At 41.5% G+C, this 17052-nt stretch overlaps 1 protein-coding gene across 4 annotated transcripts in view; it reads left to right on the top strand.

Moving 5' to 3' along the window:
* CHST9 (carbohydrate sulfotransferase 9) overlaps nt 1-6745 on the top strand; it is a 266354-nt gene extending 259609 nt beyond the window's left edge. For all 4 annotated transcript variants that reach the window (XM_065585416.1, XM_065585415.1, XM_005279997.4 and 1 more), the window contains one exon: nt 5202-6745. In XM_065585416.1, the coding sequence (XP_065441488.1) occupies nt 5202-6293 (1092 nt within the window). In that variant the 3' untranslated portion in view covers nt 6294-6745. The remainder of the gene's footprint in view (nt 1-5201) is intronic.
* Nucleotides 6746-17052: the final 10307 nt, after the last annotated feature.

Raw genomic sequence — 17052 nt, 5'->3', positions numbered from 1 at the left:
TCATGTGCATGAATGTGGGTCTTTGCAGCTTATTGCTACTACTGTAAGGAGAAACCATTTTGTCAATGAGTGAGGAGTGGGGTATTTAAAAGAATAAAAAAATGAGGAAAAACTACATGCACCAATCCAGCCACCACCAAAATTCCTTTTGTTCAGCACATTCACTGAATGGCAGGTAGCCAAATACCTTACTGTGATCATGTTAAATTCCTTCCCTTTGTATTTAGTTAAGCTATTTTTAAAATCTCTCTCTTTGTCTGGTTAGCGAAAGGGAAACGAGGTTTAGTTAAATCTACTGTTCTGCATTACCACAGAAATCAGACACATGGCCACTCCACAACTTCCTTTCAAATGCGTCAAATAACACACGTGAGTAATGAGAGAGACTGCGCAGCTACTGGCTTAGGAGGCAACACTTCAGTTAACTGTAATTGTCAGATGAGTTGCACACAACCTGTAGCACAAGTTGTCAAAACATCTCGACAAGAGACTCTCTGCTCTCCACACTGATTTTGGAACTCATTTCTTTTCACATTCTATTAGAGTCCACGTTTTTTTTGACCATCCAGAAACAGTGAAGCAGTAGCTCTCATGTCTGTAGAGAGATACCAGACTTCCAAAAACATTGTAGCTAGTGACTAATCTGGGGATTATCTGCTTGCTGACTATTGTTGGCAGGTTTTTAAAGTAACGTTTTAAAAAACTATAATTGCACCCAAAGGCTTGTGTTTTATAAATTCAGATAACGGCCAAGATTGTCAACAGTGGCCAGTGATTTGAGGTCGCTCACTTTTTGGGTGCCCAATTCAAGACACACTGACGGAGCATGATCTGCCAAGGGTGGGCGCTCAGCATTTTCTGTGGCCGGTGCTCACATTTTTGAGGCGAGTGTCTGGGCACCCAAAAATTTAAGCACTCAAAATCACTGGTTGCTTTTGAAAAACTTGATCATAATGTCCTGGCTTCAAAGAGCCCAGGAAAGATTTTCACTCCAGGAATGAATTATTTCCTTCCTGACAGAGAAATGGGTGGACAAAACTTAGACTATTCTTTCCCAATCTACTTTTATTTGGAATATGTACATAGTTCCTGTTGTTGCATTGAAAACAAATGAATATCAAACAAAAAAAGCAGTAGCAAAACTTGCAGCTCCCAGAACTCCAGAAAGTGGCAGTTTTCTGATCTGCAGCTAGCTAATGGTTTCTCACACAAACACTATCCCATTTCACATGGACCTAACTCTGCCCCAAAAACATAAAAGTTCTTTAAGAGCATGTGGCTGGACTGTCATTCAGTCAATGCTCCCAGCCCCATGAGAGCCACAATAGCTAGATTTGCCAGTGTTGCATGGGTAATATTATCGTATTATTATTAATCATGTATACTACCGTAGTACCTAAGGGCAAACCAACAGGGGACCCTATTGTGCTAGGTGCTGTACAAACACAGAGTAGTGAATGGTCCCTGCCCCAAAGAGCTTACAATCGAAATAGACAAGACAGGCACATTGTGGATGAAGGAGTATAACACATATGTAGAGTGAACAGTGTAATGGCTGCAAATATCATGTTAGTTTCACAATTTTTGTAAAGATAGGTTTAGTTAGATGGGGATAAGCTACATGAAAAGAAAAGGGAAGGGAGATGAGAGGGACAGGGTAGGGGAGAAGAGGGTAAGAGGAGCACGTGTGGCGTGAAGCTCTTTCATGTATACTACTATTTTGCAATTTAAAAAAAAAACATTTGATGTAACTTCCCTCTTAAGCACAGTTCATCCAATTGAAAAGCATCTATTGTTCTCACCAATTAACCAAGCTCATTACTCAGTTATGTATACATGCTGTCAAGGCTGAATCCCCACTCTGGCACTTTGAGTACAGAAGGTGGGGGCCCACAAGAATTTTAAAAATTAATACTGGCCACTCCAGGCTTGTATTAAACTCCCAAGGTTACAGCTTTTCTCTGACCTTGGCTTGGTAAACACTGCCACCACCCAAATGCAAAAAAAACCCTTGGACACAGGAAGGCACACTTGGGAATTCCTCCCTGTGGGGTACCCTCAAGCCCTTTCACCCACACCCCCTGGGGAAGAGCTGAGAAAGAAAACAAAGGAAATTAGCTGTTGCTACCGGCTAATCAAACAACATGGACAAACCTCTTAGGACACCAAAAATCCAATCCTGATCTTTAAAAAGGTAAATTTTATTAAAAACAAAAAGGAAAAAAATACATCTGGAATTTAGGCTTTTGCTAGATTTTAAAAGAGCAATTCCAAAAATTAAGCACCCAAAATAGCTTTCTTGGGGGTTCAGCTTAAAGGTTACAAGCAAACAAAAGCATCTGGGGTTAGCACAGAGGAGTCCATTAGTCATAAGAAATAAACAGAAATAACCCTAATTGTGTCTTTTTAAACATTCCTAATCTACTTACACATTTGGGAGTTCCAGATAAGTAGTTTTAGATATGATCTGATGACTTATGATCATACCTGGCTTAAAGCTGCTTACAGCATTGCTGCTCTGTGTCTCCATTCTCTGGAGAACAATCACAATCACAGACACAAAGGGAAAGCTTCTTTCCCGATTTTAAAAAGTTCTAGCCTTCCCATTGGCTCTTTTGGTCAGGTGCCCCTTTTTTTACCTGGGGGACTTTGTTAACCCTTTACATGTAAAGCAAACAGAGAACAGCGACCAAGAGGGACTTTATAGCTTAGTGTCTGGCTGGGTGTTCATAAAAGGGAGCTATCCCCCCCCTTCATTTATCACACATGCAGAGGTTGTTAATCTCTTCTGTGAGTTCCAGGGGAGAGTTTCTTGGGAATTAGATGCTTAACTGCCATTTGTGCCTTTAAAAATCACCCACCCTCATTTCCCATTCTTAAGTATAGTTTATAGCAGGGAGAGTCAATTATTTTTTGTCAAGGTCCAATTTTCTTGGCCCAGGTATAGTCAAGGTCCAGACTCCAGAGAAAATAATAAAAAATAAATGACAATAATTACAATAAATAAATAAAAAGATTTTGGGGTCCTTTCAAAAGCATCTGGCAGTCCAGATTTGGCCAATGGTCTGCCTATTGACTACCCTGAGTTTATAGCAACAAACACTGCAACCACTCATTATTTGTGATGCTTACAGTAGTATTTATTGACCTCTACAATATAATCCACTATGGAACACAACAGGAAAAGAAAATCAAATTAACAAAGCATTAAAAAAAAGCTTACATATCTACACAATACTTTTCTTGTTCTCGGAACTTCCAATGTCATCATTTTCCCCCACGTCTTTGTTCACCGCCATATCTGTTTGGAGCCTTTTTCTTCTTCTCAGCTTACTAAGAGGGGACCACTTTCAAGTGACTCATGCTGCGTGTAAGTTGTTCTTGTGAAGTGTTACCTGAGGCTCCTCTGAATGGCTCAGCCCATCCTGCTCCAATGGAGTATTCACTCCTGTCACAAACGCTTCAGCATTGGTCCCTACATTTGTGTTCTCAATTTCTGAGGTAACCAGGTTGAAATCCTGTCCTCTTCTTGTAGCTCCTTTGAGTGTCCTCAAGAATAACTTTGATCTTGGTTCTGGGACCCAAATGGGAAGTCAGAACTGTTTCTTGAGTCAGAACTGAAGAGAGTCCATAGCAAGGTTATAGTCACCTCAGGAAGTCTATCCTTTCTCTTGATTTGATGGAAACAAGCCAGTTCTCCAGTTGTAAAAAGTTTCCCTATATGATTTTCCATCATACGACTTAAAACTCTTATACTTTATCTAAGGGTATTCAAATTTGCTGTCAAACATATTTTTGTATATGTATATATAGTCCAAATGATCCAAATTCCTTTGTTCCTCTTCCAAAGCATTAGCCCCTCAGCTGCTGATCAAATACGAGGAGTCAAGAGATACCATTACACCTCTTGATTTCTCTCTTTATTGAGTTTTGAAAAACACTGAAATCATCGGGTACTGTTAGTCAGTCAGACTCTATCTTAGGCAAAAGCATGAGCAAGGACGTCAATAACCATGCTCCCCATTGGAGATACCCTCTCCCCCAAGATGTTAGTCCCCTCACTGCCTTAGTGGGGACACTCCTTTCACCAAAAGCACCATATTTTTATGTTGTTTCTGTGTTTTATCAAATAAAATTCTCCCAGAGGTTGGTTAAGGGTTTTGTAACCCCACAGTATCCAGTTATTTTAGCATCACTGCATAACTTTAATACTAGTTATATAGATTCATCTACCTGCACCTCATGCTAGGTGTGTTTCCCTATTTCCAATACAGAACTGCATCTTTTAAATTACAGACTTTTCCACTGTGACCAAAAGCATTTACTTTATCTGTATTCTGAGAGAACACTATATTCCACAATGGTTGTGGTTCTCTTCTATTGAGAAATTCCATTGTTTCACCACCATTCACTGTGGTATCACCATTCACACAGTGTGGAAGATGCCATTTTGTATTGACACACTTTCTGCTGTCTGCGGTCGTGGGAAGCAATAAAGGTGAAAATTCAGGCATAATGTTTGGAAACCGCTGCACTAATCCTTTCAGAGTATCTGCCTAAGCTTTCACTGAATCACTGCTCACAGCCACTTAAATCCTGTCTGCGCTAGGAAATGTTCTAAACATTTGTCACCACTGCTACACAGAGTTCCATTCCAACGGTGTTTGGAACTTCAGGTACCCTTGTGTAGTCAGCCCACCACCTGCTAACACCGTTTGAAGCACTGTGCTGACGAGTCTTGCTCTGGGCAGCTCTAATAAACCCAGTGTTTAAAGTGGCTTCAGTGTCTATAAGCTTGTCTACACAAGGGCTCTCAACATTGCTAACACCAGAAAGGGGCCTAATGGTTAAAGCCAGCAGGGCTGGGCAGGTGCCTCAACCTCCCTATGTACAGCTGTTCTGAATCTCAAAAAGATACTCATTTCGATTGACTTACCGGAGCCCATGTGGTTAAGAGGATCTGATGTTAACAAGCTCAGTTTAAAAGCATATATTGCTCTCATCAGTTAACTCAACTCATAATTAAATTAGATGTATCTAAGAGTGGCTGTAAACCTATTCTGTGAGTTTCCTTCCCCATCTCAAATAGAGCTGCTAGCACAAAATGTATTTTTCATACCTCTACCGCTTTTGCCACAATAATAATGCTTTAAGTGAATGGTGAAATATGCTTTAAATTTTCATTCTTTTAATGTTTACAGGATTCCAAGCTCCCGCACCCAGAGGAGCTTGCCACAGCACCAAAATATCAGAGTGCTGCTGCTAACCTCAACAAGCGACGGACAACTGTAATCATGGGCAGACATTCACAGGAGAAAGCCAGTCCTCTTGGTGAGATAGCCAGCTCCTTGGTGAGCCGATTATCTGAACAGCAGAAGATGACTGAAGCCTTTCTAAAACAACAAGTGAATTTATCACCAGTGATGCGCCCTTTAAATAAAAGTTTAATCAAAGATGACAGATGGAAAAACATAGATGAAGCTCAAGAGAAACGCAGATATTTTCTTTATGACTTCTGTAAAAAATACAGTAGTGAGAACCGGCTCAGAACCCATCTAGTGCGTATGGTATCCAGAATATACGTGGAGGATAGACACAAAATCTTATACTGTGAAGTGCCTAAAGCAGGCTGTTCCAACTGGAAAAGGATTCTGATGGTGCTCAATGGACTTGCCTCTTCGGCATACAGTATTAGCCATGATGCCGTGCACTACGGAAAGCATCTAAAGAAATTGGACAGTTATGACTTAAAAGGGATACAGACACGTTTAAATACCTACACCAAGACCATATTTGTACGTGACCCCATGGAAAGATTGGTGTCTGCATTCAGGGATAAATTTGAACATCCAAACAGCTACTACCACCCAGTGTTTGGAAAGGCAATTATTAAGAAATATAGACTTAATGCACATGAAGAGGCACTGAAAACCGGATCAGGCGTGAAGTTCAAAGAATTTGTCCGGTATTTGTTAGATTCCCAGCGCCCAGTAGGAATGGATATACACTGGGAGCAGATTAGTAGACTCTGCTATCCCTGCCTCATCAACTATGATTTCATAGGAAAATTCGAAACTCTAGAGGAAGATGCCAATTACTTTTTGCAATTGATAGGTGCTCCAGCAGAGCTGAAGTTTCCTAATTTCAAAGACAGACATTCCTCCGATGAAAGAACAAATATGGAAGTAGTGAGACAGTACTTAAAGGAGCTGTCAGATACAGAGAGACAGCTGACCTATGATTTTTATTACTTGGATTATTTAATGTTTAATTATACAATGCCAATTGTATAGCTCTGAATGATTTTAAAATTCTATCAGACATTTAACGATTTTGGCCTCAAACCAGCAACTGTAATATTACCATACAGCTCTGAGTGGAAGAAATATAACTGCTAAGTGTAACTGTCTTGACTTAGTTGAGATTTTATAAATGAAAGTGACACCAATTGACACAAAATTATAGGAGCAACACACAAAAGAGATCTATAAACTATCTAATTTGCACTAAAAGGTCTGAAAAAAGCTGCTTTTGAGTATGGATTATATTGTGGAAGCAGTAATCCAGCCAGCTGTTTCATTAGCTCAGCGAATGTTCTTGTAATGGTTGAAAAACATTCAAAATAGCATGGATTTGTGTGTGTGTGTGTGTGTCTATATAGGAATAATGTGTCGAGTGTTTTGAATGTATATTTTTTGCTGTCTGTGGCATATTAATAAAAATCATTGGCTAATTCTGTAAGACATATGTAGTGTTATCGGTTGCAGTGATGTACCCATTTGTCACCTACCCACTCTCTTGGCATTTTAATTTTTCAATAGAAATCCATCATGTGATGTACACTATGAGCCAAATCCTGAACTTAGTGGCCATCCTCAGTGTCTGGGCAGAATCATAGGGTGGAGGCTGTGGAACATCTGCAGAGGTTTCTGTGGCGGTAACATCAGTGCAATGGCTATTATCCACCTCCACAGACAATGGTAAATCCTCCAGCCATGCCTCCTGCTAACTGTTGCACTTGAGGTATGGACCCATTATTTCAGGACCATTGGTAACCATGATCACAGTTCAGTAGGAATTGCTCTATTGCAACAGACACATCCAGCAGAATGCCATTGGTAGTGCTCTGTGTTCTGTTACCTTTTCTCTCCTTTGCTGAGTTTGGGCCATCAAGCAGCAAACCTCAGAAAGATGGAGGATGCAGCATTCTGAAGTGACAGGAAGGGAAATGGCCACTGTAATCGCTGAGGCAGATTTATGGAATTTGAGTACAAAATCCCATCATCCTGGTTATAAAGGAGTGGAACCTGGGGGCAAGAGGGTGGAATGCCCTGTCTGTGAGATAGAATGAAGCCAGGTATATCTTGAGACTATTCTATTTAACTTTATAACTATTATCTATATCTCTGTGAGCCAGGGATTGTACGCTGGCTGGTTGGGGAGAGTTGTCAAGCTCCACGAGGAACTAAAATCATTGGGGGGATGATTAATGCAAAATCACAAGGCTGGTTATGGAGCTACCCAGCCCTTTGAGGCTTGGGCTTCCTGGGGGAAAGGGGAAATGACTGGTTTTACCTGGTTTTAGGAGGCTGAAACACAAAGCTTTTTGGAGGTATAACAGACTCGGGGGTTGCTTTTTTGATTCAGTAAATGGACATGGCCTTTTGTTCAAGGGAGCACCCAACCCTGCTGAAGGGTTGGAAAGGCTGGGACCTGCCAGGGTCTCCATAGGACAGATGGGGAGTTACTGGTAAAGCATTTAGATTCTGGTTTTGTTTTGTGTGTTTTCATTTTTATCCGTGAATAAACCTACGTGCTACGTGGTCATTGGTAAAAACACTCTAATTGTTCTGAAAGAGAAACTAAAAAGCAGGGGTTGGACATTTGTCAGACTTGCTTGGGATAATCACAGTGAAGTGCCAGGGGGACTGCAGGCTAAAACCTCAGGTCAGAAGGGAGTGGGACATGGGTCTCTGCCCAGAGAGAGGTAAAGGCCTGGGATCTGAGCAGATCACGGAGGTGGGGTTAAAGGTGCAGTTATTCTGAAACTGTGACACTGTCATCCCTGATGCAGACAGTTTCTTCTGAAGCATTATGGAATAGCTGCTCGGAATGTCCCAGAAGGGGAAGAAAACCCTACATTTTTTGTAGTTTTGAACAATTGCTTCCAGTCTCAGAATATGAGGACTTGTAGAATGAGGAGACCGTTCTACAGGAAACTGTCATAAGTAAGTGACTCCCCCTTCTTCACTATCAGATTTACTGCTTCCCAGGTTCCTTGTGCCAAATGACTGTATGGCCCTGATCTTGCCAAAGGCAGTCGCTGAGGTGAGGAGGTAGGAGAGCTATTTACCCACCACATACATACTCTGAGGAATAGGGGGACCTCAATGCCTTTTTCTACTCTCAACTTTCAGCCTGTGGCAGAGGAGAGGGGAGGCCAGTTCCAACCCCAAAAGTGCTGCTGCCCATAGCCGGTTCCCTCACCAGTAGAACTGTCGAACAGCTGATGAGCACAGGTAAGAGCACCACTCAAAGCTGAAGGCAGAGAAGTTCCACACTGAGCCATTAGAGGGTAGAGCCTACCTTCCCCGCTGCTAGCTGCACTTGTAGTAAGGGGAAAGAAGAGTCCACTTCTCACATGACTGGAGCATATGGAAGGAGGAAGAGGACACCTTTCAGCTCTCCTCCCAGTGAGGAGGAGGAAAATACAGCTAGGAAGGGAACAGGCAGCCTGTATTGAGGAGACTGTATGCAAAGGTTGGGGGGAGAGAGAAGAGAGTGGGAGAAAAATGTAGAGCAAGGACACTGGGGAGAGGGAACATTTAGTTCTAGGAGGACACAGAGGTACACAGTATTCTAGGCATGTGTGCACAGGGAAACATGGCAGCATTGGGTGCACACACCTAGATGCATGCACAATATGGACATATACTTTATTGTATAAATGTAGGACATGGTGGGTCTTTTGGAGGAGAGTACTTGGTACATCTTTGGAGCCAACTTATGGGCAAAAATCACTCCACTGATTTTTTTTTTCCTCTTCTTCCCCCACCTCCTCCCAATGTTTTTGGTGGTTGCTACTATGAATCCAGTAAGCCAATGGAACTGTACATGTGAGTAAAGTCATGTATGTGCTTAAGTGTTTCAGGGATCAGGGATTGTGTGTTGAATTCTTTTCCCCCAGATGTAATTGCTGGCCTTTCTTCAAGGGCCTCTGACTATTCCTCCTTGTAGGATTTGGCACCCTGGCCGCAGAATGCCTCGATAGTGTCCATTGGGGGCACACAAGTGCGGTCCTGTGAGGATGACCTCAGTGTACTACTCTCTATAAGGGAGTGTACCCCCAACTACATCAGTTCCCGGACCGCTACCAAAGAGAGCTAACAGAACTCACCCTACTCATGTCTTTAGTGAATAGAACCTTCTCAGCCCCTCTTTTGTACTTCCTTAGTTTAGTGCAAGTATTTAACTAATCCTGAAATTTCCCCCCATTTTTCATAAGAACATAAGACCGCCCATACTGGGTCAGACCAATGCTCCATCTAGTCCCGTGTCCTGTCTTCTGACAGTGGCCAATTCTCAAGTGATCCATCCTCTGTTGTCCACTCCCAGCTTCTAGTAGTCCCTTGCCCTGGGAACTTCCTAGTTCCTTCATTAGGGCTATGCCACATCCCAAGCCCCGTAAGCATTTCAAGAGGTGCGTCTCTTGTTCTGCTATTATACTACCGTCTGATGCCCACATCCAGAGCCTATTGTGCCTGGGTGAATTGCCACAGACTGCACATCATCACCTATTATGCAGTCTGCAGTGCCTTTAATCCCTGGACCAGAAAGGAAAGAGACACATGAGGTTCCAGGTTCACCTGGCTCAGATGGCTATAGCCCAGTGCTCTGGCAGGTCCATTGCTGGTGTGGAGACCAGCTTCAGTGCCAACATCCTCACCAATCAAACCACAGAATCACCTCTTCACTCCACTTCCACTTCCACTAAGGGCTCCAGATGAGGATCGCACCAATCCTGGGCAGGGGGCTACTATCTCAGCCAGTGCTGCTGTGACTGAGAGAATTTCTCTCTGCACAGGGTAACCCTCCTGAGAACCCATATGAGTCATTGTTGAGGGAGAATATAGATGCTTCCTATCCAAAGTTCAAATTGGGGCATCATCCATCTCCCTGCCTGGTGAGCATAGGCAGCCGGAGGAACTCTTGGGGAGAATGGCCATACATAAGTAATCCACTTTGACATTTTCTAGATTCAAACTACAGAGAGGCTGGCTCTGTCCCTTAGAAGTGGCTGTCATAATTCAGCCAAGAACACCTGGCTCTCACCTGTCTCATTCCCTCCTGTAGCCAGAAGATCAGGATATTTAGCAAGGGCCAACAGTTTTTATTCCAGCAGCCACTGGCCAATTTCCCAGTGGTATCTGCAGCACAGGAGAAGTCCAGGGAGCTGCAGCCTCTCAATCACCCCCTTAGACAGAAAGAGGCATAAACTTTCTATTAGAAAATCTCAACTTGAGGGACACCTGTTTTCATGTGCTGATCAAAAGATTTGCACCAAATATCTCAGGTTCTGTGTAGGGTCAAAGCACTATCACTTCAAAGTCCTGCAATTAGATCCATCCACCATGCCTCAGGTATTCACCAAGTATCTTGCTGTGGCAGTTGCTCACCCAGACACCCAGGTGTCTTTGTTTACCTGTACTTTGATGACTGGCTGCTAATAGCCAAGTCTCCTCAGAACTTGACATGGGCAATTCAATACATGTGCAGTATCTTCTAATCACTGGATCTCCTAATTAACAGGGTGAAAGCTCCTCTTCATATCACACAGAGGATCTCTTTTATCAGCACACTTCTCCACTTGACCCAAGCCAGGGCTTTTCTCACAGAAGAGACATAACTCGGGATGCAACAAACTCTGACTACACTCAGGGAGCAACCAGAACAGACATTCAATTTCACATAAGACTCTTGGGCCTGATGGTATCCTTCCATATGTCATTCCTTATACTCATCAGTCCATGAGACCGTTGAGACATTGGCTTGTAGTACATAGCACTCTTTGGTGTAAGGTACATGCTTGGTCATTTCCCACACAAACAAAAGCCACATTCACTGCTCAGAAACCAAGGTGCAGAAAAAAGTATGTGAACAGAACAAACACAACAATATGCAGAACAGGGAATTGTATGATGAACCCAAAAGATAAGACATTTACCGGAACATGGAATGTAAGAACATTATACCAGGCAGGAGCACTTACGGTAATGATATACAAGTTGAAAAGATATTTGTGGGAAACCATCGGTCTATGTGAAATTAGATGGGAAGGCAAATAAGAATGCTACCTCAATGAACACAGGATATCGATACTGGGAAGAGAAGATGGTGGACACCAGGATGGAGTTGCATTAGTGCTAAAGCTGAAGGCAAGCCAGGTTCTAATGATATTTAACCTAATGTCTCCTCATATATTGAAGGTGAGATTTATAATCAAATCTGAATCGTATAAAAATATATGTACTGAACAGTAGTGCCCAAGGAAAAAAATGATGAATTTTATAGCAATCTACAGAAAGCAATACAAGACGCTTCAAGACAAGACATGTTATTGAAGATGGGAGATTTTAATACAAAAGTAGGATAGGACTGGAATTCCTGTGCCGGAGCAATAGGCAGATTCAGACTGGGTGAAGAAAATACAAGAGGAGAAAGGCAGAAATTTAGTAGCCTAAGTAACAACCAGGTGATAATGAACACACTACTTCAACAAAGAAAGCTGTGAGCAAGTGTGCTTGGATATCACCTGATGGGCAAATGAAGAAAATGATAGACTCTGTATTTGTGAATCACAGATGGAAATCAAATGTGGTTGTGCAGATCATTTGTGGCCGATATTGAATTGGATCATCAATTAGTGCTAACTTCTATGAAGTTGGCTACCAGCAATTGAAAATGTGCCAAGAAATAAAATGAATGACAGGGACAAATTGAAAGAGCCAGATATCCGGAAAGAATACAAAGAAGCCTTGCAGAGAAACATCACATCTCTGGTGAAAGAAGAAATGAATGTTGAAAGACATGGAACAATGTAAAAAAATTATGAGAGAGGCTGGGCTACAAAGCCAAAATGAAGAACCTAAAGTGGATACTGATGGAGTGCTGCAATTGAGTAACAAGCACATGAAGCTGAAGGAAATAAAAAGGAAGACATAAGTCTAAGAGCTAAGTTCAACAGTTTGACTGGAAAGAGAAAATACAGAGAGACAGAAACAACTGGCTATGTGAACTACGTAATGAAGCAGAAGAATACACAAAGACAAATATGGCACGGGCTGTATCGCATGATAAGAAAACTGACTGGGACATACGAGTTGAAGATGTCAGTGGTGAGATACAAGCATGGGCAAATAATTGAGGACAAACAAGAAATGAAGTGATGAAAGAGTATTTTGAAGAGCTGTACAACATGCAGAACACAGTAAATGAAACGGGCCTGGAGAAGCTTGCCAGTACTAACAAGGGAGAGCAGATGCTGGAATTCTTAGAAGTAGTAAAGATCTCAATGGAAAGTCTGAAAAAGAAAAACGTGCCAGGAAGTGACAACAACCGTGCAGCTTTACAAACAGCAGCAAGTGCTGAACGAATGGGGGAAAGTGATAATAGTACCAATCTATAAAAAAGAAGATAAGAGGAATCATCTTATTGAGCATGCCAGGAAAAGCATTCACCAAGACATTGCAGAGGAGAATGAAGAAGTATAGAAGCAGCACTTGCAGAGGAACAGGCTGGATTCAGACAAAGTACAGTAGATCAGCTATTTGTGATAAGACAGATATTGGAGAAGTACATAGAACACAACTGAATCTGTTTTACAACAACTGTATAGATTTTAAACGGGCATTTGATATCATGTTGCAGAACTTAGACTTACAGATAGTGTTGACCTCATAGTGTTGACCAAGGAAGATTTACAGAAAATAAATGAGAAGGTAAATTGGGAAAGCAGAAAATTTGGACTGAAGATCAGCACAGATAAGACAAAATCTTGGCAATTGGAAGATGAGAGAAAGAGGTAAAGATCAAACTTGGAGACAAAGAACTGGAACAAGTGCAACAAATTGTGCACCTTGGAGGACTAGTATTGAAGATGACACAAAAAGAGGAATCAGAATAGCCACTATTGCATTCAGAACACTCTGTAAGAGCTGGAAGGCTAAAGTCAAATCAGTATGTGTGAAACAGTTATCGTGCTGATACTGCCATATGGGCCGGAATGTTGAAGTCTGATGAAAGTCAACAAATAAAAGATTTTGACTGTGAAAATGAACTAGCTGGGGGGGACTACTGAGAGTTCCAAGACTTTAGAAAACAAGAAATGAAGTGATGAGAAAATGGTTAGGGAAAGAAATAACATTGTTATAGGAGATTCAAGAAAGACAACTCAGATGTTTCTTGGACATGGGTCAAGAATGGGCCCAGAAGGATACCATCACCTCCCAGGCCCTGACCCCCAGGGCCCATAAGAAAAATCAAGGCAGACACAGTCAATGTGGTACCTAGATCTTCCTACACCTGTCTGGAGAACCACCTACCCTCTGCCTCTCTCTCTAAACCTCCTGTGTACACAGCAAGGGAGGAGTTTACATTCTAATCCAGAGACATTCCATCTAGCAGTGTGGGGGATATTCTGGTAACTGCAGACTGTTTCTGCTCACAGGGAATCCAGATCATCCCATTGCAGTCTAGGAAAAGCTCCACTCTCAAGTGCTACAAATAAAAATGAAGTTGGTTCTCCATGTGGGCCAGTTTAAACAAAAAAAAACAAACAAAGCCTAACCGTATCTCAAGCCAGGGTCCCTGCAATCCAGGCCTACTTATTATACCTGAAATCACAAGGACTAGCCTCAGCTTCCCTCAAGGTGTGTTTAGCTGCCATTTCAGCCCACTGGAGGCATATTAAAGACGGACCTACATGCTCTGCTTTTAGGTCTCTGAAAACCATTCTTTCTACAAAGGAGCCTCCTCTGTCCTTGGATTTAAACTCGTACTGACCAAACTCATAGGCTCTCTCTTTGAGCCTCTTAGGAAAGTATTTTAGAGCAACGCTCTATAAAGGCAGCCTTCCTTATAGCCATCAATTCCACAAGAAGGGCTAGTGAACTCCACCCACTCGTGGCCACACCACACTATACCATAGCTCATAGGGACAAGGTGACTCTGAGGCCACACCCTAATTTTATGCCCAAGGTGATGTCAGACTTCATCTTGTCCAATACATCTCTCTTCTGGAGTTCTCTCTACACCCTCACTTCCACTGCCAGGAAACACCTCTGCACACTCTCTAGATGTTAAAATGACACTGCTTTTACCTGAAGAAAATCAAACCCTTTTAAAAAACCCAGCAGACTATTCATAGTCTATGGGGAAAGATACCAGGGAGAACCTATTTCCAAGCAGAGACAGTCACATTGAATAAAAAGACATATCTTAGGTAACCCTGTAGAGACTGCGGTTCCACCAGAGCCACTGCTGCACCTGTAGCATGTCTGACATATTCCTATTATGCAGCTATGCAAAGTAGTAACATGAAATTCAATGCATATTTTTACCAAGTACTGTTCCTTAAACTTGGTATCCTACTCTGACACCTAATTTGTAAGAGGGCTGCTACAGTTCAAGACCACTTTACCCCCCTTCTATCCAAGGGGCACGGCTTGCTAGTTTCCTATGAGTGGGTATGCACACCAACCTTCAAAAAAGAATGGAAGATTGCTCACAAGGAACTTTTGATCTTCAAGTATTGCCCCTATGCAGATCTACTGGCTAAGTCATGTGAAAACTATTAACTGCCTAGGCTTCACTAGGATTTTACCTCTTTAGTTAACTCAAATGCACCTCTTTCCCTAGGGAAGGCAAGACCTCTGCGTTCTACTCTGTTATTTCTCTGTCCTGATGAGTGTTCACTCCCAGTTCAAATCATCTGTGAATTCCTTTGAGGTGCTGTTTAGACCTCTTCCAGATTGTTAAAGATTTTAAATAATAGATGACCCAACACTGATTCTTCTGACACCCTTAACTTTTCTTTTGCCTTTTTGTGGTTTTCTGTATGTGTATCTACTGCAATTTTAACTCTCATACAACATAGTGTTTTTGTGTACTACTGAGTCTCAAAGATTTTGTATGTTTCCACCATGCATGAAAGAGAGAAGGGTTTTGATTCCACTAATAAGGTATACAGGCCAAGGATGTGCTTGAGTTTTGTAGAAAATAATTATTTCAGTGGTATAGATAGAATGATAAACTACAAAGTCACTGAATGAGAACCAAACCTTAAACTTGTTCCCACTAAATGAATGATAAAACTTCCTCATTGTCCTCAGTAGTGCAGGATTGGGGCCTGAAAGTGATTTTGGAAAATATGTATTTATATTTCTATTGGACAAGCGGCATAGTCTCACATCATGAAAAATAAGATTTCACCAACTAATTCTTATTAGTTAAAAACTGTTTGAATCAAGAGAACATAAGAACATAAGAATGGCCCTACTGGGTCAGACCAAAGGTCCATCTAGCCCAGTATCTTGTCTTTCGACAGTGGCCACTGCCAGGTGCCCCAGAGGGAACGAACAGAACAGGTAAGAGGGGAGAGGTGGTGTTAAAAAGTGTTGAACTTGTGCTAATGAGAGCAAAAATGAACAAAGAGCACAGATTAATGGGCACACAAGATTAGATTTCACAAGTCTAATACATTTTGCATCTACGATTTGCGGTGGGAGGGTACAAGCTAAGTGTGTATGCACAAAACCATATTTGTTTTAGTTGCACTGTTATTCAATCGCACTTGTGAAAGTAATTTAACTTCAGTGTGTGCTCAACGTCAGATGTCATAGCCCCTAACTGCACTTAAAATTCATTTTTTTGAAAATCTAACCCTGACTGTTGTAAGGAAAAGGCTCTCCCCGGTCCTCTTCAGCAACCTGAGGGATTAGGATGATCTCAGTAGCAGACTCTAGATTGTACTTTGCCTCATTAACCACATTTTGAAACTCACCATCCTGCTTTGCCAGGAATTAAGTTACATGATTTAAAATTAACATAAGAGTTTAGTATAATTGAATTGGGACTGTGATTTTTGACTTGTGGGATTACAATAGATAAAGGACTAATTTGCAGATAACCTCTATTTTTAAAAGTAAATTTTAAAAGGTCACAGGGAGTCTGGGTTGTAAATCAGCTGATGTTTAGAAAGATCAGTAAGCGAAATCATAAATTGAAGGTCGTCCAATATAATCTATATAAAAACCCACCAATGTTTGTTGTACTCAAAATTATACGACGTGTTTTTGGCTGAAGTACGAAAATGCACATTGCAGTATAGTAGGCAATAGTATCTTTAGGCCTACTATAAGGATCAACTGCAATAAGCAATGCCTGTCCTGGGAGCTACGTTAAGGTATCCACATGTCTTCCAGTTCAATTTTTGTTTGACCTTTTAAGCTTACTGTGCTATGTAACTAATATTTGGTCACTTGATACCGGTTTTGCTGTAATAATACGTAGTAGTGTTGTACGACCTTTGTTCTGAGGATCTCAAAATGTTTTTCAGACATAAGTCAGTTAAGTGTCACACCACTTAGGCACAGAGAAGTTGAATAGCTTGGCAAAAGCATTATAATGAGTCAGTGGAAGTGCTGGAATGGAACCTACGTGTTCCAATGTTTATTCTGTTCTAATCACTAGACTGCACTGCCTCCCTCCTGGAACAAACAGCTAACAGTTATTTATTCTAGGCAAAATGAGGAAAGTAAAAATTTCCTATACTTCCCTTTTTTTAAGGCATCAAAATTAATTCTTCAAATCAAATTAAAATACACTGGTTTGTATGTCTATGAAAACTAGAGGCCAATTTAAAATAAAATAATTACACCAAAGCACTCACTGGGAGAACTTCCCCAAAAGACCAAACTTACTGAAGCTATTTGGGCCCCATATATTAGTGTTAGGTGCCTGCTTTTAACTTGGATATCACCAATTTAATTTTAA

Source organism: Chrysemys picta, chromosome 2 (genome assembly GCF_011386835.1).
Source record: "Chrysemys picta bellii isolate R12L10 chromosome 2, ASM1138683v2, whole genome shotgun sequence".
Classification (NCBI taxonomy): Eukaryota; Metazoa; Chordata; order Testudines; family Emydidae; genus Chrysemys; species Chrysemys picta.
This window is presented reverse-complemented; position numbering and strand designations above follow the sequence as displayed.